This window comes from Eleutherodactylus coqui, chromosome 6, assembly GCF_035609145.1.
Source record: "Eleutherodactylus coqui strain aEleCoq1 chromosome 6, aEleCoq1.hap1, whole genome shotgun sequence".
In the NCBI taxonomy this organism is placed as follows: domain Eukaryota; kingdom Metazoa; phylum Chordata; class Amphibia; order Anura; family Eleutherodactylidae; genus Eleutherodactylus; species Eleutherodactylus coqui.
Genome location: NC_089842.1, coordinates 177,171,747 through 177,195,641, shown reverse-complemented (window position 1 = coordinate 177,195,641; position 23,895 = coordinate 177,171,747). Strand labels below are relative to the sequence as shown.

General features: G+C 43.0%; 1 protein-coding gene across 3 annotated transcripts in view; it reads left to right on the top strand.

Annotated features, from left to right (window-relative positions):
• RPAP1 (RNA polymerase II associated protein 1) overlaps positions 1–23,574 on the top strand; it is a 58,094-nt gene extending 34,520 nt beyond the window's left edge. For all 3 annotated transcript variants that reach the window (XM_066608300.1, XM_066608302.1, XM_066608301.1), the window contains exons 19-25: positions 6,032–6,227; positions 7,802–7,951; positions 8,143–8,285; positions 12,285–13,089; positions 16,115–16,291; positions 19,840–19,896; positions 21,128–23,574. In XM_066608300.1, coding sequence (XP_066464397.1) covers positions 6,032–6,227; positions 7,802–7,951; positions 8,143–8,285; positions 12,285–13,089; positions 16,115–16,291; positions 19,840–19,896; positions 21,128–21,274 — 1,675 coding nt within the window. In that variant the 3' untranslated portion in view covers positions 21,275–23,574. The remainder of the gene's footprint in view (positions 1–6,031; positions 6,228–7,801; positions 7,952–8,142; positions 8,286–12,284; positions 13,090–16,114; positions 16,292–19,839; positions 19,897–21,127) is intronic.
• The last annotated feature ends 321 nt before the right edge of the window (positions 23,575–23,895 follow it).

Here is a 23,895-nt window from a genome sequence, read left to right as displayed (position 1 = left end):
AGTGGTTTTAGTTGCTGATCTGAAACTTGAAATCATATGATGGCTAAATCCAACAGCGGCTACTCTCTGATTCTTTTATATCTTTCTGCCACATTTGACACTGTAGAACACCAACTACTCCTAAAAATGCCTCATTCTACTGCTCTCTCCTGATTTTTTTCCAATCGTTTGATCGCTCATTCAGTGTTTTATTTGCTGGCTCTTATTTCTCCTCTTCATCTTGCTGTCGGGGGTTCATCAAGGGTCAGTCCTAGCTCCTCTCCTCTTTTATAATCAGACAACTCTTATTGAGCAAATTAGCAGAAGATTTGGCTTTCAGTAGTATCTTTACACTGAGGGCTTCCAATTATGCACCTCTTCCTATGACATCACGCCTTCACTACTACAGAATGCCATTGATCGTCTGTCCGCTCTGACCTTTCTTCACTCTCTATATTGTTCACTCATATCAGCTGCACCTCAAGAACATCTCCAGAATCTGCCCTTTACTCACTGCGGATACATTAAAAATGCTTATTGTTGCCATGATCCATTTTCTGCTTGATTGTTGCAACTCCCTACTGATTATTCTTCCTCTCATTAAAATCTACCTCTGTAATCTATCCTGAATGCAACTGCTAGGCTCATCTATCTGTCCAGCCACTGCACTGATGCCTTTACCCTATGCCAGTCACTACACTGACGCCTCCACCCTGTGCCGGTCACTACACTGACGCCTCCACCCTGTGCCGGTCACTACACTGACGCCTCCACCCTGTGCCGGTCACTACACTGACGCCTCCACCCTGTGCCGGTCACTACACTGACGCCTCCACCCTGTGCCGGTCACTACACTGACGCCTCCACACTGTGCCGGTCACTACACTGACGCCTCCACCCTGTGCCGGTCACTACACTGATGCCTTTACCCTATGCCAGTCACTACACTAATATCTCCACCCTGTGCCGGTCACTACGCTGACGCCTCCACCCTGTGCCGGTCACTACGCTGACGCCTCCACCCTCTGCCGGTCACTACGCTGACGCCTCCACCCTGTGCCGGTCACTACGCTGACGCCTCCACCCTGTGCCGGTCACTACACTGACGCCTCCACACTGTGCCGGTCACTACGCTGACGCCTCCACCCTGTGCCGGTCACTACGCTGACGCCTCCACCCTGTGCCGGTCACTACGCTGACGCCTCCACCCTGTGCCGGTCACTACGCTGACGCCTCCACCCTGTGCCGGTCACTACGCTGACGCCTCCACCCTGTGCCGGTCACTACGCTGACGCCTCCACCCTGTGCCGGTCACTACGCTGACGCCTCCACCCTGTGCCGGTCACTACGCTGACGCCTCCACCCTGTGCCGGTCACTACGCTGACGCCTCCACCCTGTGCCGGTCACTACGCTGACGCCTCCACCCTGTGCCGGTCACTACGCTGACGCCTCCACCCTGTGCCGGTCACTACGCTGACGCCTCCACCCTGTGCCGGTCACTACGCTGACGCCTCCACCCTGTGCCGGTCACTACGCTGACGCCTCCACCCTGTGCCGGTCACTACGCTGACGCCTCCACCCTGTGCCGGTCACTACGCTGACGCCCCCACCCTGTGCCGGTCACTACGCTGACGCCCCCACCCTGTGCCGGTCACTACGCTGACGCCCCCACCCTGTGCCGGTCACTACGCTGACGCCCCCACCCTGTGCCGGTCACTACGCTGACGCCCCCACCCTGTGCCGGTCACTACGCTGACGCCCCCACCCTGTGCCGGTCACTACGCTGACGCCCCCACCCTGTGCCGGTCACTACGCTGACGCCCCCACCCTGTGCCGGTCACTACGCTGACGCCCCCACCCTGTGCCGGTCACTACGCTGACGCCCCCACCCTGTGCCGGTCACTACGCTGACGCCCCCACCCTGTGCCGGTCACTACCCTGACGCCCCCACCCTGTGCCGGTCACTACACTGGTTACCCGTCCACTAGAGAATACAGTATATACTCATCACTCTCATCCATAAAGCTCTCCACGGTGCTGCACCATCCTATATCTCCACCCTTATTTCTATCTGACACCCTACCTATGCTCTCTGTTTTGCTATCAACCCTAAGGCCTATTTACACATAATGATGGTTGCTTAAAATTTGCTTAAACGAATAAAAGTGCAAGATAATAGTTACATCTAAATCGTTCAGCTTTATGTTCACTTTTCGTTTGTTGCTCCGTTTCAGCCTGCATAAAAATTATTAGCTGCTTGCTCACTTCTCGTTACATCTAAATGCAGAACCTTGAACAAGAAGTGAATAATTTTAAACCTTCTGCACAAGTGCGAACAACTGTAAACGAATTGAGCCCCAATTACACTGAAAGATGATCGGTCAAAAATCGCTTAAACAGTCTGAGTAACGGTTCTGAGTGATCATCTTTGCATAAACTCTTATGAAGCTAATTAGCTACTTAAGAGTTAAAAGGAAGGCGGAGCGGAACACTGCTGACAGTTCCAAGAACAGCAGATGCTTTGCATATGCAAATTGCCGGCCGTGAGCAGAGAATCGCAATGATTCTCCGCTCGTGGACAGGGGGGGTGCGCTCTCCATAGCAACGCTATGGAGAGCGTTCACTGCGTTCTCTGCGGCCAGATTATCGCTGTGGGGAATGCAATTCAAACGCCCGAGGACAGACAGCCTTAGCGGGGATGTCACTCACTCGTGCGCTTGTTCAAATGAGAATCGAATCGCGTAAAAGGGGCATTATACAAAGTTCCTCTATAATCAGAGCCTCCCATTCCCGTCTGCACCAGTTCTCTGGAATGCTCTACCCTAAACAAGCAGGTAATCCCATCAGTGTACAATCTTAAACATGCTGTAAAAACACATCTTTTTAGGGAAGCTTGTGATATCTCGTAATCTTAAAGGTGTTGTCTCGCGAAAGCAAGTGGGGTTCAGCACTTCTGTATGGCCATATTAATGCACTTTGTAATATACATCGTGCATTAAATATGAGCCATACAGAAGTTATTCACTTACCTTCCCTGCGCTGGCGTCCCCGTCTCCATGGCTCCGTCTAACTTCAGCGTCTAATCGCCCGATTAGACGCGCTTGTGCAGAAGGGTCTTCTGCCTTCGGCTCGGTTCGGCAGCAGCGGCGTTCTGGCTCCGCCCCCTTCTATGCGTCATCGCGTAGCTCCACCCCATGACGTGTGCCGAGGCGGAGCTACGCGATGACGCGTAGAAGGGGGCGGAGCCAGAACGTCGCTCGTGCCAGACCGAGCCGAAGGCAGAAGACCCTTCTGCGCAAGCGCGTCTGATCGGGCGATTAGACGCTGAAGTTAGACGGAGCCATGGAGACGGGGACGCCAGCGCAGGGAAGGTAAGTGAATAACTTCTGTATGGCTCATATTTAATGCATGATGTATATTACAAAGTGCATTAATATGGCCATACAGAAGTGTATAACCTCACGTGCTTTCGCGAGACAACCACTTTAACTGTTTTTAATTTACTCCTCTTCTATAATCCCCCTCAGAACCCAATAGCCCACACCCCATACACCCTAATGCACTTCATATCTGTATATACACAGATACTGGATGGTTCATACAGCTTTATGTATACCACCCTATTTATTTAAAAGATGGCTGGACCATTGCACAGGACAAGCACTTGTACCTCTTGTGTCATCCCTGTTTCCTCATAGATTGCAAGCAGTGCCTTCATCCCTTTTGTTCACATTGTCTATTAGTTTGCTACTGTATGTAATGTCTTTTGTCTGTTCATGTTGCCTCTGATTTGTAAGTATTGCGGAATATATTGGTGCTATATGAATAAAGCTTAATAGTAGTAGTGATGCAAACCATCAAGGCCTCCAAAGCTGCATATAAAATAAAACTTTCCAAGTTCAATCTCTTACAGATGGACAGAACAAGGAAAGGGGCAGATACAACGGATTGAAATAGTTTCAGTGGACCAGAAAAAAAATAATTACAATCTCCGTACTAAATTCCTCCAAAATGCAAGGGCCAATTACACACATGGGTGGACGAGGGTGAAAGCAATAAAACGCAACTTAAAAAAATATTACCAACTTTAAAATGATTAATCCACTGCAATCACAGACTACTAAAAACACAGCATAACAAAACCCCTAATATAGAAGTCAGAAATAACTCAAACAGGTGCAAAATATCCACAACGGCACTGATGGAAATAATACTCTATTGATCCTACCCAAGAAAGATGATTTCATGCGGAGATCATAAACTAAATAGTTATATCCCATCATTCAGTCCACTGCGACAGCACAGAGGTTAATAGGAATTAGAATGACCTTACTGCAAGGGAGATGATGTCATGTAGAGGCCAGAAGGTAAGTAATTACATCCCATCATTCAGTGCACTGCAGCATCTTAAAGGTTAAACAACTTCCATGAGCCAATTAACTAGAATGGGTCAGCTGAGAGGGCATTGGGCACTAAAGCCGTAAACTAAACAAGCCCTATTATTTCACTCTTAAGTTAAAAGATATGGAGTAGCTGCCCTGACAAGTCACACTGAGAAAGCTCTTCAGCATATGTCAAACTTAGGGCACATTCAGACGACCGTATATCGGCCGCGTACTCACGCCGACCGATATACGGCGTCTCTCTCTGGCTGGAAGAGCCGGGAGCAGTGCTCTGAGCTCCCGCCCCCTCTCTGCCTCCTTTCCACCTCCTCTCCGCCCATCTGCACTATTTGCAATGAGAGGAGGCAAGGCGGGGCTAAGTTTCGGGAATTAGCCCCGCCTCGCCTCTCCTCATTGAAAATAGTGCAGAGGGGCAGAGAGGGGGTGGAGAGGAGGCAGAGAGGGGGCAGGAGCTCAGAGCACTGCTCACGGCTCTTCCAGCCTCCTCCCCTTGCAGAGAGAGACGCTGTATATCGGCCGGGCGTGAATACCCAGCCGATATACGGTTGTCTGAATGCGCCTTTATTCGTAGGCTTCCATTAACCCAAGGGAGGTAAAAAAAAAGTGTGTTTTAGTCTCTGTCTGGCTTGGGTGTGTCGGTATACTTTTTTTTTTTTCAACTGTATGAAAAAAGCTAGTAAAAAACCATACGGTAGATATATATAAATATATATATAATTTTTTTAAACATGGTGGGCTTGTATGCCTATACAGAGGCATGTGTCCGAAGCTTCCATCAGAGGGATGCATCTGTAAATCATCCCAAGGTCTGCTGCAAACACATAGATCTTGTACAAAATTCCCAATTTAAGCCCAAGTACAAAACTTGCAACTTACTAAAGTTTTACTGCACTTTTTTATTTCAGTTGGCAGAGTTTCTCTTAGATTTACCTGATTTACACAAAAAACTGGTGCAACCTACAACATTTGAACTTTCTTAATACATTTGACGTATTTATGCCAGCACAAACTTTTCTTAGATCAGTGTATGAAATGCTAGTCTAAGTAAATATATCCCAGTGGGAATAAACAGTAGAAAGGAAAAATCGAATTTAAAGTCCTGCACACGGTCTGAAGTAAGTACAGTGCAGGCCGACGACCAAAATAAGTCTGTACTATTCCAGACAAGAAATCCACAGCCCTCGTGACTAATATTAGGGATGATTTGTTCCGATTGCTCTTGGTCAGTCCACATCAGCCTTTCTTGTTGATAAAGATTAATTAGATTGAAACGTTCGTGTTGCAATACTGCGGCCGTTGCATTAATCTACTAACATCAGTTACACTTTGGATAGGAGTTTTTTTATATGTGGAATGAATCACATGTTCGATAAATAAAATCTGAATTATTTATCTCATGTATTTGGTGCTGTGGATTTTTTTTTGTATTCGACACTTGAGGGCCATTATGAATATGATGTTGAGACGGAACCTTTTTCTTGAGTAAAATGCGCTATTACTGCAGTGTTATACGCAGTTAGTTCTTCCTAATGGCATTTTCCATAGCCTTTTTATAGGCCTTTTTCTCCATATAACTTAATTTGTTATAAACTGATTGTGCATAAATTGTCATTTGTAAAACATAATTTCATTTACCTTTTTCTTTAAGGTCTTGCTCTGCTGTGTCTAATCAGCTTTCCTGCGCCCCGTTGCCAGAGTCTGTCAGTAGTATTGTGACTTTGAGCTGCGCAGGAGGAAAGCCACCATTCAGCCTGCCTGGACAAAAATCACCTTACCCCATTCTGACAGCTGTGCTCAACCTCATCTGCAGCATCACCAACATCCACAAGGGGCTGGTCGGCAAGGTGAGCGAGGCCGGGTAGGAAAGCTATAGATCTGCATAAGAGTTGTAGACACACAACTGTGGGATACTTTTGATCAAGACTGTTTGCACAGTTGCTGCATATTTCTTTTAGATGCAACAGAACAATAACAAAAAGTTTGCAAAAGTGTACATTTAACCCATTCCTGATATGCACCATAAATGTACGGCGCATGTCAGGTGGTATTGTATGGAGTGGGATCATAAGCACAGCCGGCTCCATACACGGCAGATATCACCTCTGCCTCCTCTCCGCCCCTCTGCACTATTTGCAATGGGGGGAGAGGCGGGATGGGGGCGGGGCTAATTATCGCCATTTGGCCCCCCGCCTCCTTTCGTTGCAAATAGTGCAGGGGGGCGGGAGCTCAGTTCCTGCTCCTGGCTCTTCCACCCCCCCCCCCCCTGCAAATGAGGACACCGTATATCGGTTCAGCGTGAACACCAAGCCGATATACGGTCGTCTGAATCCACCCTAAGTGTCATGACAGCATGGGGTCGTCTTAAAAAGATGAAAACAGAAAGCAGCTTTGTTCTTAAAAAAAACAAAACTTTTATTTAGTACTACATAAAAAAGCTATATACATTTGGGATCGCCATGTTTGTGCTGGCCCACAGAATAAAGATAATGGGACCTTTACTGTGCCATGAACTCTGTAAATACAGATTGCTTCCCGCCCCACCCCCACCCCAAAGGAAAAAAAATTGAATAATTGCATTTTTCCCCATTTCACCCCACTTAGAAATACTTTAAAGTTTTTCAATACATTCTATAATATGTAAAATGATACCATTGAAAAATACAGATTGTCCTGCAAAAAACAAGCCCTATCGCCAGAAAAGTTAAAAAATTGCAATTTTTTGAAAGAGGGAATGGAAAAATGAAAAAAAAAGGAAGGGCTGCAGTGGAAGGGGGTTAAGATCAATAACTCAACTGCTGCTGCTTATGAACAGGAGTAATGGTGTAATATAGCACAGTCATTGCTGGAAATTCACACTCCCACTGCATGATCTACGAAAAGCATAAACTACTATTATACACTTTTTATCCTCTGCCAGAAACAAGCAGATAGACTCTTGTGGACATTTCTGCAGCCAAGTCCCTGAGAGGATAACACATCCTGATGTAAATGGTGCCTGGATTCCACTGACACTTCTCTCAGGGCCGCTACTGAGAATTGTAATTCCCCGCAGCTCTGCTCCATTACCGCTGATTGCTCCAGCTTCTGAAGGGAATGATTTCGGTAATAGATGTATAAGTGAGGAATTTGTTGGTAATGAAACGGTATAATATATGTGTAAAGTGACTTAAAAGTAAGTTCAAGGCTCGTTTTTTAAAAGAATTTCTGGTTTTAGGGAAAAAAGCTTAAACCCTGTATAAAATAAATGTTCGACAACCCACCAATATACTTTAGATGTCAAGTCTTTTCATTTGGGCTATTTAACTAGAAAAGCCCATACGAGACCGGTGTATGAAGGAGCTCAGAGCAAATTATAACCATTTCTATTGTGCTGTTACTTTATGAAAAAATAATATATATATATTTATTGTTTGTGCAGTTCTCCTTTATCATGGGATACAAAGGACTTCAAAATTACTTACGTGAGATAAGTGAGTGCCCGACTCCACCAGTGACTCCATCCTCCAACTGGCTCCTGCGACACGAGTACCACTTCCAGTATTTTGTATTATCTCTACTATATAAAGTGGTTAGTAGTTCTCTTATGTAGTGTTGTCTCATATGTCTGATACCAGCATTTCCCAGCTTCTTTGGTGAGTTTTGTTTCTGTGTATTTCTAATCTTTCCTGGTCTCCTTTTTTTTCGTTCTCACAATTTTATTCTTATTCTAGAAATTGGGAACAGCAGTAATTTTTTTAAATTTCTTCTGTTTCCCTTCAGACAGCTATGTATCCAGAGCATTCCCAGCATGCATCACTTTGTCATTCTGTCTCCATCACCTTACTGAGTCGACTCTTGCCTGGCAGTGAGCATCTGGCCCATAAGATTATTTCTTCCTTTACATTCAACCCAGTTTTTATGCCGTAAGTCCTCAGTGTGTACTTTGCTTATAAAAATGATTAATATATTATTGTCTTGTTTTGTATAACACTGTATATACTTGACTAGTGGGGGCCATATGCCATATGGGGGCTTGTTTTTTGCGTGGCGATCTGTAGTTTTTACTGGTACCATTTTTGGGTACATATACATATTGCAAAAATTTTATAAACTTTTTTTTTAGAGCAGGGATAATAACCACATATACTCTGCAACAGTTTTTTTTACAGTTTAAAGCTCGGGTCATACGGGACAGAATTTCAGTGGAATTCTCGTGGAATGGCCGCACCGAAAAACTGCGAGAATTCCACTGGAAAAGCGCAGCTTCAATACTTGCAGCCTTTAGTACCGGGTTTTAAAACAGTTTTGCCGTTGGCATTTTTGCAAAATCTCGTCCGTTTTGCTGGCTAATCCCAGGATTAGGAGCCGCACAGACTTTCCACATGGTAATTTTGCAGCAATTCCACTCCTTGTGAACCCAGCCCTAATCATAAATTACATGATGCGTTTTTTTCTGCGTGCTGGTATGATTATGACAATACCCAAATTATAATTTTCATTTTGTTTTTTCCACTTTTAAACAATAAAAACCCTTTTATTTTGGAAATTATTTTTTCCACATTGTTGCATTCAAAAGTCCCATAACCTTTTTATTTTTTCATGGACGGAAACATTTTTTTTTATCATATACAAATCGTAGAAAAAAGGCTTTTTTGGGTTGTTTTTTTAACATTCTTTTAAAATCTTTTATGTCCCTGTAGGGGACTTGAATCATAACTGCTATAATCAATATAATAATGCATTTCAGGACTTCTGTACTGCAATGCCTTATCGCTTACAATAGCGATACACCTGTATTTGGCATCCTGTTGCCATGGCAACCCAATGTCCGTCCGTGAATACATCCTGTGCTATGTGAACACTTTACCTGCTGGGATCTACATAGATTGCGATATGTAGGGGGTTGACAGCGGGGATATTGGTATCTATTCCCGTTGTTGTTATTGTTAATATCCCGTTGCTATTAGTTGCAGCGCTGCGGAATGGTGCAGGTTCACCTTCTGAAACCATGCCGTAACACAGGACGTAAGTTTACATTCTGGTGTGGTAAGTACCACCCTTTCAGGACGTAAACTTACGCCCTGTAGCGTCAAGAGGTTAATCCACGCAAGCCTATTGGTTATTATTTAGAAAGGCCCACTAGCTCAACCGGTAACTATATATACTTTTGTATAAGTTTGTAGTTGTCAGCAAGCTTTATTTTTAAGAATTAAAGGGGTATTCCAAAAATTGACATTCATCACATATCCCACTCTTCTCACTGCGAATTCACTGTTGGATATAGCTAAGTGCTTGCACTTGGCTATTTCTGTCAGCCCCATTGAATTGAGTGGAGTGGCACTGTGCAGGCTTCATTCAATCTCCACATCATTGCGGGGTGTAGCAAGCACTGGCGTAACTATAGGGGATGCGTTTGCACCCGGGCCGAGGAGCCTTAGGGGGCCCATAAGGCCTCTCTTCTCCATATAGGGAGCCCAATATTATGACTAAAGCATTATAGTCGGGGGCCCTGTTACAGGTTTTACATTGGGGCCCAGGAGCTTACACTTCTGCGTTAAGGAGTTAAAAAAAGTTGAGGGGTCCCCAAGATAAACTTTTGCACCCGGGCCCATAGGCATGTAGCTACACCCCTGGAATAGCAAGTTCGTAGTAAGGGGAAGAGGGGGATGCAGTGCCCCAATTCTCTGCATCAGTGAGACCCACATCAATCAGACTTTCAACATTGATAAAAGTCAATTTTGGGAAAACCCCAATAAGTTCCCTTTAGATCATTGGATGATCAGCCATCAACTATCATCTGACAAGTGAGCGAAACCTCGTTTGTTGCCTGTAAAGGGGGCTTGAGTGCAAACTGACATGCAGTATTGTTGAGCAATGCTCATCAACAGCCAGAGAATCTGCCCATTTAAAAGGCCTCTTTGGTTTGTTTACTGCACTTTGTGTTTAACCACTTTAGGGCCACAGATTTATCTGTTTTATTTTAGTTTTTTTTCTTCCCCGCCATCCAAGAGCCATAACTTTTTTAATTTTTCCATTGACATAGCTGTGTGAAGGCTTGCAGAACGAGTTGTATTTTTTAGTGGTACCATTTATATATGATGCCATATATTGTACAGAGAAACTGTAACTAATTTTTAAGTGGGGGGAACTGAAAAAAAACGCAGTTGCACCATATTCGATGTCTTTACTTTTTACAGCATTCACGGTGCAGTAAAAATGATATATTGACTCTGTTCTGCGGGTCAGTACGATTACAGGGATACCAAGTTTATATAGTCTTTTTGAATTCTTTCATATTTTTAAAAAGTTTTTTTTTTTTAAACAAAAATTGCTTTCCATCACCATATTCTGATACCCATAACTTTTTTTTATTTTTTGTTGTTTGAGCTGTGCGAGCACTCTTTTTTTTTTTTTTTTGGAGAGTGAGCTGTAGTTTTTACTACCACCATTTTGGGGTGCTTAAATCCCTTTGATCACTGTTTATTCAAATTTTAGGGGAGCCCAGATTAAGTAAAAATCGCAATTCTGGCATTCTGTCCTATCTGTCATTTTTTTTTCACAGCATTCACTTGCGGGATAGATATCTTAATAGTCCGGATTTTTACGTACACTGTGATACCAAAGATGTAGGTTTTTTAATTCTTTAGTCTTATAGGAAACATAGGTAAATGTTTTTTTTTTAGCTTTTAAAATGAAATAAATATGTTACATTCTTTTTTACACTTTTATTTTGCCCCCACAGGGGACGTGAACTTGTGATCAACTGCAGTATAAGGAGTCTTTTAATGTTGCCTTTCAGGCCCTGCCTTGCGCAGGACTTGTTGGGCATCTATGCATGACAGCCCTGTGAGGTTTCAGTTGGCTCTGGGCAGCCATGTTAGCCCATCGGCACCTTCCGATCTCACTGTTGGGGGTTCTGATGGGTGCAAGAAGGGATCCCGCTCTCCTGCTCATTGTTTAGACTCACCATTAACTTTGACCATGATATCTAAATGGATAACTGCTGCGATCAGAACTAACTCTTAGAGCTATTAGAAACCGCTGATAGCTTCCGGATATGGTGAAAACCTGGCTCCCAAGCCCGCTCCACACACACTTCAGGACTGGAAAATGTTTCTAGTCACTTTTTCGATCCTGAAGTGGTTATGGCTTTCATTTGGTTTATACACCAGAGATATTTTGCAGAGTATATACCAAACATAGAGCCACAACATATGAACTATGGTGTTTTTGGATGTGGAAATGCGGATTTTGCAGCGGAGAATCCGCAGCATTTCTGCTACGTGTGAACGTACCCCTAATGTCATTTAGATGGACTTGTTCATTGAGATAGGACAGAATTTTGCTCCTGTAGGAGCTTTTTGTCTTGCTTAGAAGAATGTCTAGTGGTCAACAGGTTCTAGAGAAGCAGAAGAAGAGGTCACTACACACAAGTAGCCTCTGAAAGCCTTTTCGTAGGCCAAGTATGGAACCACTATTTAGGGCCTCAGTTGGCAAGACCGTTCATCTATTCTTTTCAAAACTCTGATCATTTGTATATCCACCTGCAATGCAACTAACTATATGAGTTTTGCAACAAAATGACAACTTCTTCTAGGGGCTTGATTTTTTTTATTTTTATAATGAGTGTAAGAAGCTGAGCATTGCCAATCAACCGAGGAAGACCAAGAGCAGCCATACTTTCCCCTGCAGCTGTATGGATGCTAGCGGCTGCTCTAACAGAGTGGCTCTCTATTGTGACACATAGAGGTGGGTCCAAGCAGGCGACACCACTTCTATCTCCTTATGCCCTAATTGGACATATAGACAGGAGATGTCCTGGTGAAGCAGCTCCTTTAATAAGCACAGAATTGCGTGACATCTTACACCTAGTGTGAGTGGGCGACTTTTGCTTTTAACCATTCATTATTTTATCTTCACAGAGAAGGAAGTTCAGGAGGACCTCAAGCCGCAGATTTGTCAGATATATTGCACATTACATCTGATGCCAAACAAGTGCTCCCTGGTTCAGTTGCTGCAGTTTCCGTCACACCAAGCCGTGGTGCTCTTCTAGAAGAAGCGTTTAAAGATCTCCCTTCTATTCAGGCTTGTTACTTGATTCACTTTGCACACATGAAACAAGCTCTCGACTACTCCAAGGTTGTCTACCAGGAAAGGACTTGCTTTGTCTGGACTGCTATGCTTCCAGAAGCCAAAGGTCCAATTTTACCATCTGATTGGTCGTTCCTTCCACTAATCAACCTTTACAATAAAGTGGCCAATGCAGAGACTAAAGGAAATAATGTAAACTCTCTTCCCCCTGATTTGGTGAACACAGTCACCAGGAACTTACAGTGGATCTTACTTCTGGAAACTTGGCGCCCGAGCTCCTTGCAGACTATACCCACCGCTGCAAAGCTGGCTCGTTTGGCTTGTGTGTTTCTTACAGGGAGTGACCTCTTTTTAGAAGGTCCTGTCCATTCATACACTGCTGCTCTTACTGTGTTTTACTGTCAACCTAAGTTCATGGAATCTCTAAAGCTTGATGCACCACTTCCTGGACTGGCTTCCTTCTATGATTTTTACATGGACCTTTTGGAACAGTTTGAGGCTGTTTCATTTGGGGATCCCTTATTTGGAACATTTGTACTTCTTCCCTTACAGAGACGTTTTGGTGTCCAACTCAGACAAGTTTTGTTTGGAGAGCATGTCAGCAGCTTAAGATCGCTGTCTGTACCCCTTAAAGAGGTAATGTATCAAAGTGTACATCAATGCATTGTTTAAAGTTATGTTTTCATATAGTTTTCACAGGACAGATCCCTAAAATATAACTTTTATTTAATTCTCTAAAAATATGGCTCCAGAAAAATGACAGACAAATAAACATATATCAATGTCACCAGTGATACTCGCTCATCAATGTAATAGGACACCCTATAGTGGTAGGTGAGTATCTAACCGGAAATAAAGTAGTCCCTTTGTTGGTCTTAGGACCTTTCTTATATGGGTAATAGATTTCTAATAGATGGCTCTATATGTAAAAATACATCATCACCTATTCATAACTACTTGCTATGCAGGAGGAGGCTTTATGAAGGCCACATAAATCAAATTCCAGTGTGTGGATGGTGTAAACACTGTTATATTGAAACACCTCCCAGGATGGACGCTCAGTCTGGATAAATGCTAGCAATTAAAGCCCAAACCAAAATTCGTGATTAACGGGATTCCCAGCTTATAAAGGCCGGGCCCAATCCAGAGAGACGTATATCACCCATGTCTATAATCCAACCATATTAGTGGTTAGTGTTGGATCATAGACGATTATAAGCATCTAATACCGTAGCATAAATCAGAGAAAGAGGGAGGAGGAAAGGATGAACATCCGTTTTATTATTACCAGAGTGCCATCAAAAACTGAGGTTGATTTAAACAATTTTAACCTGTTGAATATCAGAGGTTCAGTTCAAGATTTCAAGATCCTTTTACGCGGGTTAATTCTAATTTATTTCAGATAGATTTGACGCGTTTCTGTCGACTTCATCTGGAACCAAAGTTCCCCTGAACCTTATCTATAGGCACCATGTAAAAAGCAAAAGGCACCTAAGTACACCCAAATCTGTTTTCTAATGGATCCCTAAATGGGCAGCAAGTAATTTCCACTATACAGATTCAAATTCTCTGCGGATATACTAGAGCAACACTAGAAACCACTAAGATAAATCTATTACAACAGAGGACAAGTTAGGTTTTTCTTAAAGAACGATATCCCCTGCCTGGATCCTAAATATATTTATGGAGTTAGTATAGAGTAGCTGATATCGTAAATAATTTTAAAATGTTTTATATCTTTGGGAAAAAATAAAAGAACAGCGAAAAAAAACCACAAATTTGGTATTGTAGTAATCGTACTGACCCATAGAATAAAGTTAACATATCATTTTTGTTGCATTGTGTGCACCGTAGTAACAAGACACACCCAAAGATGGAGGAATGTCATTGTTTTCTTCCATTGTACTCCATTTTTAAAAAAGTTTTTCAGTACATTATATGATGCATTATGTAGTTCCGTTGAAAAATACAATTCGTCGCACAAATAAACAAGCCCTCAGACATCTACGTCTATCATAAATAAGAGTTATGGTTTTTAAAAGGAGGGAGGAAAAAAAAAAAAAGGAAAAATGTAAAAAAAAAAAAAAAAAAAAAAAAAGGTCCACGTCCTTAAGGGGCTAAAAGAAAATGTACTTTGTAAGTTAGTTTGCATCGTTTCTACAGCTTCAGAGCAGACCTATATGTCTCCATTGCTATGGATGAAATACAAGCTTTGAGTGGCCTAAACCTGTATGCATGTTATTACCGCCCATCTGTTCACTACTTCTATCTAACATACTGAAAGCTTGGTGCAAAGGTGTACAGTAGCCTTCAAGGGATCAAATAGTTCAAGAGGTTGTGCCAAGTTAGAATGTTATCCCTTCTCTGCACTTCTCCATGGAATAGGGGATAGCTGTCAGGTTTGGGATGCTGGGATCTGTTGTTCTACAGGTTTCCATGAGAACACAGTCACAGGTGAGGGATAATTTGTGCTGGTTGGGTGTGGTTTCCTCCTGCCAGCCAATCCCCACTGGTCTGCTGCATTTATATATACACCAGTCCTTCTGCAAGAGGAAGCTGGTATCCCTTCACTCTAGGGTTTGGTTTTCCTGCATGCCTGTTATGTGTGTGAACAGTGTCTTGTCCTGTGTCTGTGCAGGTGGCCAGATATTTATCTGTGGACAGTCCTGTTCTGTGTGTGTTCTGTCTTGCATGCTAGCCTTTGAGTATTGGTGTGAACTGTGTCCTGTCCTGCTGGATCGTTTGTCATTTCTGGGCTAGTGTGGCCCTTACCGGAGCAATCACCCTGCTTGCAGGCAGGGTTCTGGTGGATGTTGTCTCGTTAGGGTAGGGACCTGCGAGACAACAGGGAGCCTTGAAGTGGCTTGCGGGCTTAAGTGATTGGGCCAATTCATGAACCAATACCTCATACTTTTATAGTAATTCCATCTGCTTATGCGTGCGTGGATGCTTGGTGAGTGTGTTGGCCGTTTCTCAGTCCTATGTTATGTCTGTCCGTGAGTCCAGTTCCCAGTATGCAGTTCACTGTCCTTTTGGTGTTCCAGTCAGTGCATCCTATGTGATACCACTTCCGCATCCATGTTGCAGCGAGGTGCGCCCAGCATAGCTTTATGATTGATGGGGATCTAACCACTGGGATTCCCACTGATTCCGAGAATGGGGTCCTGAAGGTCCCAGTATGAATGGAGTGAAAGTTGTGCATGTGTACCAGCAGTCCATTTATTTGAATTGGTGCATCTGAAATTGCAGTTTTAAAGCGCTCGTTAGTCTCCAGCATTCCTAATTAAATGAAAGGAGCAGTATTGCGCCTGCATGACCTCTGCAGCATTCATGTGTGGACCTCCAGGAATGGTGGGGATCTCAGTGGTCAGGCCTCCGCAGTCATAAAGTTTTTACCTATCTTATGGAGAAGAGATAACTTTTTATAACTGGGCACAACTCCTATAATAGAAACAATTATTGGCACCACCTCCTTGTGCTGAATTTAGTCTACAAAGTGTTCCACTGCATTACCAAATCGGCTTATAAAAACTAACCTCTCCTCCAACTCAACGGTTACCCCTCTATTGTATGCTGGCATAGAAAACTTGACATGTTTGCTTTAATGATCATTTATTGTCCTTTTCCTAAAGCTCTGAATGTTTTTCTTTTTTTCCTGCAGTTTCCCATCCCACTGACCTTGTACACGTCGCCTCCTGAGGATAACTTGAATCTCTTGCGTCTGTATTTCCGGAGCTTAGTGACAGGAGCGCTCCATCAGGCCTGGTGCCCCGTGCTTTATGTCGTGGCGATTTCTCACATGAACAGCTTCATTTATTCACAAGAGCGAGTCACTGAGGTACAGTAGTCATTAAACCTTTCCAATCCACTGTCTGACATCTTCAGACATTCCGATTGAAGGCTTTACAGCTCCGATGTCAGAAGACGTCTGGCAGGGTATTCTTGCTGTATATTGCCGGCCGCACTTTTGTCGGGGGCCTCTCCAGCATGTTCCATACCGCAGTACTGGCTCTAGCCAGCAGATGGTGCCATTGTATTATGGCAAAAAGAGAAAAACCCCTAGGAAACACTGAATCCAAAATTGGATTGCAAAGGGTTAAAGACACGAGGCTTACATGCAAAGTTCAGTGACAGCTTACACTATACTGACATGTTATATTGTATTATTTACTGGAGTTATATACATGGGATAAGTGGAGGGGGAGATGGAGATGAAATGCATCTGAAACAACAGATGGTATTATAGAGGTCTGTCTGCTTGTGATATGAAGCTCCGGCTTCCACTATTGGCGTTGGCTTTGATTCGGAGCTACCATCTCTTGACATACCAGCATGAAATTCGTGTACAGTACACCCTTTGCTAATAAAGTTTGCCTACCTAGTTACTTTTTAAATTGCATATCCTTTACAGTGCGGGTGCAAAAATAAAATCTTTCTAATATATTGTTATCGGGCAGTCCTTCTTAAGGAGATTCTGTCACCATCTTTTTGTAGCCCTGAAAGCAGCATAAGGTAGTGACGGACACAGTGATCTCTTTGATCTGTCCCTTACATGTATACATGCAGTAGTTTGGAAGAAACTTGTATTTCTCATGCGTGTCATTAGGGGAAAAAGCAAGGCTTTGGGTATAGGTTTTGCCACTAGGAGGCAACACTAAGTTAAGAAAGAGTTAGTCTCTCCTTCCATGTATACCCCTCCCCTATGCACTGAGCTATATCGGTTTTAGCTTAGTGTCTGTAGGAGGCAGACCTCCTGCTCTGCAGGTCTTCTGACCTTTCTTATTTTAGTTTATTATTTCTCCTCTAGTTGGGCATCAGAGTTGAGATAACTTCCCTGATTGTTCCTAAGTGGGGAGGGCGAACATCAGGCACACTGTTACCCCCTCCTCCAAGAAGTGGACCAGAGCTATACTAACTGCTCTGTATTCCGTCAACCAAGGGGTCATCTGCGTTTCCTACCTGCTCCCCCATATCTCAACAATATGTGCTAGTTGCTGAGAAGTTGACCCAGCTGGTACCCTGGGGGAAACAAATAAGATGAAGGCATTGGGTAAAGGCTGATTTACACGCAACAATTATCGCTCAAAATTCGTTCAAACGATGGCATATGAGCAATAATTTTTATTTTAAATGCCGCCATCGTTCACTTTTTGGCTGAACGACGATTTTAAGGTGAGCTTAAAATCTATTGTTCAGATGGAGAGAGATAACAGGGACTGCATGCTGTGTTCTCCACAGAAGTCGGAGATTACATTGTATACTGCTGACAGCCCATGCAAGAACAAAGCAGAAATGTGCAGACCTCAGGCCACATACTGGGATCTACAAATAGATGCTGGAAGCCCTTTTACATGCAAATGAAGATGATAAAGTGTCAATGGACATTAAACCCCATTTACACACAACGATTATCACTCAAAATGTGTTCAAACGATGACACATGAGCGATAATCATTGCATGTAAATGCTAACATCGTTTACTCATCGGCTGAATGATGATTTTAAGGTGAGCTTGAAATCCATTGTTCAGCTGGAGAATAGATAACACAGACCACACACTGTGTCCTCCACAGGAGCAGCTGATTATATTGTATTCATGCTGACAGCCTGTGCAAGAACAAAGGAGCTGATTGCAGAGCTCAGACCACATGCTGTGCTCTATAAACACCTCCTGGAGGCTCATTTACACGCAAATAAAGCTAATAAAGTGCTAATGGAAATTAGTGTTCATTAGCACTTCATGCAAAATGATAGCTAGAACTGACAATGTTTCAATCGTTTGAAAGACTGTCTTTGTGTGTAAATGGGCCTTAAGTATTGTTCCCTTTCCCTGGCTCTTTCACCCTTCCCAGGGGGCTACTCGTCTGCCCAGATCTCCTTCGGGTATCTTCCTGGTCCGCATTCTAGGTGGTCTGGGCCTCCCTCCTGGCCTTTCTAGCTGCCCCAGATGTGCCTGCATTCACCCTGTTGTGGCCTTGGGGTGCTGCTGTGCCTTTTTGGCTGCTGCTTGCCTTATCGCAAGGGCTTCCTGGGTCTCCTAGGCCAGCTATTCCTCTTCAGCCATATCAGGGCCTCTGTGCCGCAGCCTGCATGTGTGACCTGGTTACCGGTCTGGTGCAGGTCTAGGCTTTGTGCAACCTGCCGGCCATGGCCTGTGGTGGGGGACGGTGTTTCTTCCCATCTTTGCGGCTTTGTGTTTTTTTCAGCCATTCGGCCGATGTCACATTTTTCCCGGCTAGGTCTTAAATTTACGCCCCTGCTTCTACGCCTACACTGGCGAAGGTGTTGGGTGGGACCTCGGATGTTTCTTATGAAATATTATGTTAATATATAATAAACCTGATGTTACAATCTTATTATAGTAAATGTTAGATTGAAGTCATTCATGAAGAAGTTGGAAATGGGGTGTGGAGAAATAGAAGAGTCAGAAGTTGGGCTTACCTACTCCACATCTCTTCCTGTAATACCATGCATGGCTTCAGGATATTCCCTTGCTGGCCTCGGATGAAGCATCCGCTGAAAAACAGGCTACTTTTTAACAGACAGTTTGACATATTATGTTCACACAGGACAGAATTTGCTGAAGTGTGTCCGCAGCCGCAATCCATGTTAAAATACACACCATTGGTTTTGGATTTTGACGTAGAATCTGGTGCAGGATTCATCCCTTTAGGCCACCTGCAGACGGTCGGGTTGGATCCCGCTGCGAGAATTCCTGTAGCGGGATGCAGACACGTGCCACTGCAGGGGCCTGCGACTCGCCCGCTCCCGGCATCTTCTGTTTTCTGCTATATGCCGGCTGCCAGCCATGCGCAGAGCGGAGCCGGCCCTGTCACCACTGACATTTCTATGCGGGCCTCTGCCGCAATTTGTTTTCTGCGTGTTTTTTCACGTGGACAAATCGCGTCCGTCTGCATAGGATTGCGTTTTGTAATGCAATCCTATGCAGGCGGGCAGGGGCGGAAATTCTGCGGGAAATACCGCCGCAGAATTTCCGCCCGTGTGCAGGGGGCCTTATTTAAAGAGGTGGAATCCGCAAATCTGCTTCTAAAATTGACATGCCGTGGATTTATATTCTGCATCGCAGGTCTATTTCCACAGCGGATTTCTGCAGCGGATGAATGAGAAAATCTGAAAAATCTCATCCATATTGCTGGTGTTGTAAATTACGCAGATTTTCCGAATCTGCATTCTCTTTAGGCAGTTTCTACATGGAAAGCACAGGAATCTGGAAAGTCTCATAGCCTTACATAATTATTGGATAACGAGTGAGGATTGTCATTGCATCTTGGCTTCATATTTTCCGCTATCTTAAGATTTTGCTAAGAATGAATTGAAAAACCCAGCATTTCCCAACAAGTCTTTATTATTATTTTTTTTTTACAGGAAGTGGATGCAGCAAGAAAAAACATGCTCAGGAAGACGTACCTCTTGGTGGATGAGGTATGATCTGTAAAATGTCATCTGTCGTACAGTACTTCCTGATCAGCAAGCACACAGGAGATGGCAATTACACGGTTCCTTTCATTAAACAGCAAAGTCATCTATTTCATATTATAATAGTGTTGTTATGGCTGTACGCTAGTTCATGTACTAATGGGGTGGTATGTCTTCTTGAATCATCTCATGAAGAGTCCCTCAGAATTGTAGCCATTTTTAATAGTATACGAAGGAATTGCATTGTCAGTAACTACTTGATACAATGTAATTGTCCCTCCTTGCTACATTGTGACAACCTCTATCTACTGGGCCATCTACAGTATAGATATTTGGAAGTTGTCTATGAGACAGAGATAGACTTCATGGAAATCAGAAACCCTAAGTTATTATCAAAATCACTTCTAGTTTTTGAAAGGAGCAGTTGCAAGAATAACAACATACTCTTTGAAGTTTCTGTTGGATTCCAAATGACAGAACTTTTATGTATTTCCATGCTATTTGCAGTTGTTTGAAAAAAATATTAAAGGGGTTGTCTCATTAGGATAACACTTGTCCATATGTGCAGTTGGAGTAAGTGGGTGTCATAAATTATAAGTATTTCTCTCCCCCTCTCAGTGCAGTCTTTTAGGTCCAATGTCTACAGGCAAAATAAAATTATTAAAGTCACGCAGGTTTTGCGCACGCGTGATCTGCGCCCATAGGGAATTATTGGACACCCATTTTCCCCCAGCGCGTGGATCGCAAGTGTGGGAAAGCACCTGCAGCATGCTCCATTTTGTGCAGATCTCCCGCAGCTTTCATTGAAGCCTATAGAAGCCGTCCGGCTCACTCACAGCTGTTTTTTTGTGCTGTGCCGCGGAAAAGAGTTCAAAAGAAAAAAATGTGCACGGTGCATGCGCGTGGCACGCTGCCGGCTTGCCAAGCACATCCATCGGGCCGAAGAAAGAAGATCCAGCCGCGACGGAGGGCAGACCCGCTGCGTCCGGACAGTTAAGTATATCTGATTTTTTGGCCTCATGTCTGCAGGGACCCGCTGCGGAATTCTGCATGGGAAATCCGTGCGGGCCCAAATTTCCCTGTGGACATGAGGCCTTATAGTCATAGTCCCCACAGCAGTGCATTATACTGTACTGTTTTAACCTGATTTTGCCTTGATAACTTTTCAAGACCTGCAGAAGAGAATAGATAAACTCGTTTATTTCTGATGATCGCTAATCTTCTCTCGATTTTCCAGGGTCTGAAGAAGCATCTTCTGTACTACAAAAGACTATCCAGCAACAGTCCAGTGGGCTTTGATTTATATGACACTCTTCCACCTCTCAGGGAAAAGTATTTGCAAGCAGTAACAGAGCGACAGCAACAGGCAAAAGAGGCAATATAAGACGGAGAAACCACAAGCGAAGACTGTAAATCTGTGCTGTAAATCACCGATAAGTAGTCAAGGTTCTTGAGTTAAGCAGTGCTCCCTCAAATGACCTGTATCATCACTACAGAAGCATTTCAAGATCAACTCTGGCAAGGAGATGTCCTTGAAGTAAAAGTAAAGACACTGCAAACAGTACAGTACGCTTCAGTTTAAAGAGCAAACAATCATGCAACAGGCCCTAAAAAGTGTGAATTTTCATAAAATCCCATTCAGTATAATGTAACATCCACTGACTGTGGTAAGGCCACAGGTGAATACAAACTTATGGCTCATTTGCACTAGCATTTAGCTTCCGTTCAGGGCTTCTGTCTCTTTATTCCATTTTCTGGAGCAGAGAGATGGAATTAAACAATTCTGTTTTTTACCACCAGTCTGCATCGCTGTTTGATCCGTATAAAAAAACATAAACCTACCAAAACGGAAAGCTTTCCGTTAGCTTTCCATTTTTTTAAAAACTCAATAAAATCAAACTAAAACTGTTTATTTTGTTTTAATGCCATCTCTTTGCTCCAAAAATTAAACAGAGAGATGGAAACCCTGAATGATGGCTAAATACTAATGTGAATGAGCCCTTACATCTAAATTAATGGTGTACAATTATTGTGTTTCCCCGAAAATAAGACCCTGTCTTATATTAACATTTGCCTCAAAAGAGAGACAAGGTCTTATTTATGAGAGATGTCGTATTATACTTAGCAGGCTCGGTCCAAGTCCCTTCCGCTGCTCTCCAGGGCTCCCACGCACTGAGCTGCGGCATTGATTTGCCAATTCATAAATCCCACCACAATGCGATGGCTGTGATTGGTTCTTCGACCGCTGCTCAGCCAATCGATGCAGCACTCAATAAACCAATTGAAACTGAATGTTGTAGCCTTTGTTATGGATTTCAAAGGGAATGAGTCATCAGAAAATGACCTATTGTATAAATCAGATTTTTATGATAAAGGGCCACTCTGGTGAAAACACCTTTTTCCATCCCTGTCTATTATGCTCTGGATGCCTCCTATGTATAATGCCGTCACTTCCATGCTGTGCAGTTTCCTGTCTGATACTTATCAGGCACCACCTTGATGCTAAGTTTTTTTGCTTTTTTATCTTCTCTATATTAACTAACCAAGGTACTAGCCAACTTATAATGGGAGGCTAGTTTATATAATGAATGAAAAAAAGTTCAGTGGAGTGGCTCTTTAATCATATTTTTAAAGAATTTTTGGTGTTTTTATTTCTTTGTCTTATAATTATCTTCTGAGACTTCCTGTATTGTAGAGAAAACGTTTCAGCAGTCATCCCATCACAGGCAGTATTACAATGAAAAAAAAAACAACTATCTGTATATAACACCTGATCTACCATTCACAATAGGTGATGATCACAGCTCACCTCCTCTTCCTCCCTGCATAGGGCGTCATACAACATGCTTAGAACAGTCTCCCGTAGAAGTCAGTAGGTCGCCTGCTGGCCATTGTGTGAATAGAGTATGAGGCCGCTGTAAAGCTTATCTCTGCAGTCAAGTACAGGCAAGAAAATAAAATAAAAATCTATGATGAGAAATAGTTTGTAAAAATGGAAAATGTTTCACTATCTGAGTTTAATGTGTAAAGAAAATATTGCAGTCATAGTAAAAAGAAAAAAAATGTTTTTGCTTTATTTTTACATTGCAATATGTTCTGTTCACAAGTATTTTACCCACATGGTACATGTATGCAGTCCTAGTCAGTGGGAACTACCAGTGAGCTTCAAGTAGTAACGGTCCATCTTTTTATTCTGGCTTGGTGGGCTGATTCTGTTGTTTGGTACCAGTTTTGACACCAGGGTGCAAAAGATCCTATTCTTTAACTTAGTTGTTTTAACACACAGGTTGTAACATCCCACTCCTCGTCCTTTTTTTTGTTTTTAGTCTCTGGCCCCCAATGTGCTAATGTATATATTGACTTGGACGTATATCTCATTTAGACGGCAGTATTTGGTCAGTGTTCTGCATCAGTATTTGTCAGCCAACTGAAGGAATGAAACCCACAAAGAGAAAGTATGATGACATATAAACATATCTTCTATGTTATGGAGCACTCCTGGATTTAGTATAAATATATTGATCAGTATCTGCTATCTGAATGGGGCCTTAGAAGAATTCAGCCCTGATCTGTGCATTTATTCTTCTCTCTATGATAATTATAATGTTTCTGTGTCATTTTTGTAGACAAAGCTCTTCTGTCATAGAGGATTATTTATGTTAAATAAACGTATATTTTTCAGTTCTTTGGTCTTTCATTCTTTCATGTAAATTGTAATATTGTTACTTTTTCTAGTTTTTCATTATTGTTAAACAAGATTTTCTGTTTTCGTTTCATTCAAGTAAAATGTAAGAAGTTCACTTTGTAGCACCGTGTAGTACATATAGTTTGACAAAACTTTTTTTTCCCCTTCCAACCAGTGGGTGGCGATATTCCCACTCTTTTGTGTGCGATTTGTTTTTGATACACGACATGCTTTAATATTGAATATATTGTTCTCTCCCAGCACACCTTCCTGGAATCATGCTATTAAAAAGTGCATGACCAGGTAATAGAGAGAGGAAA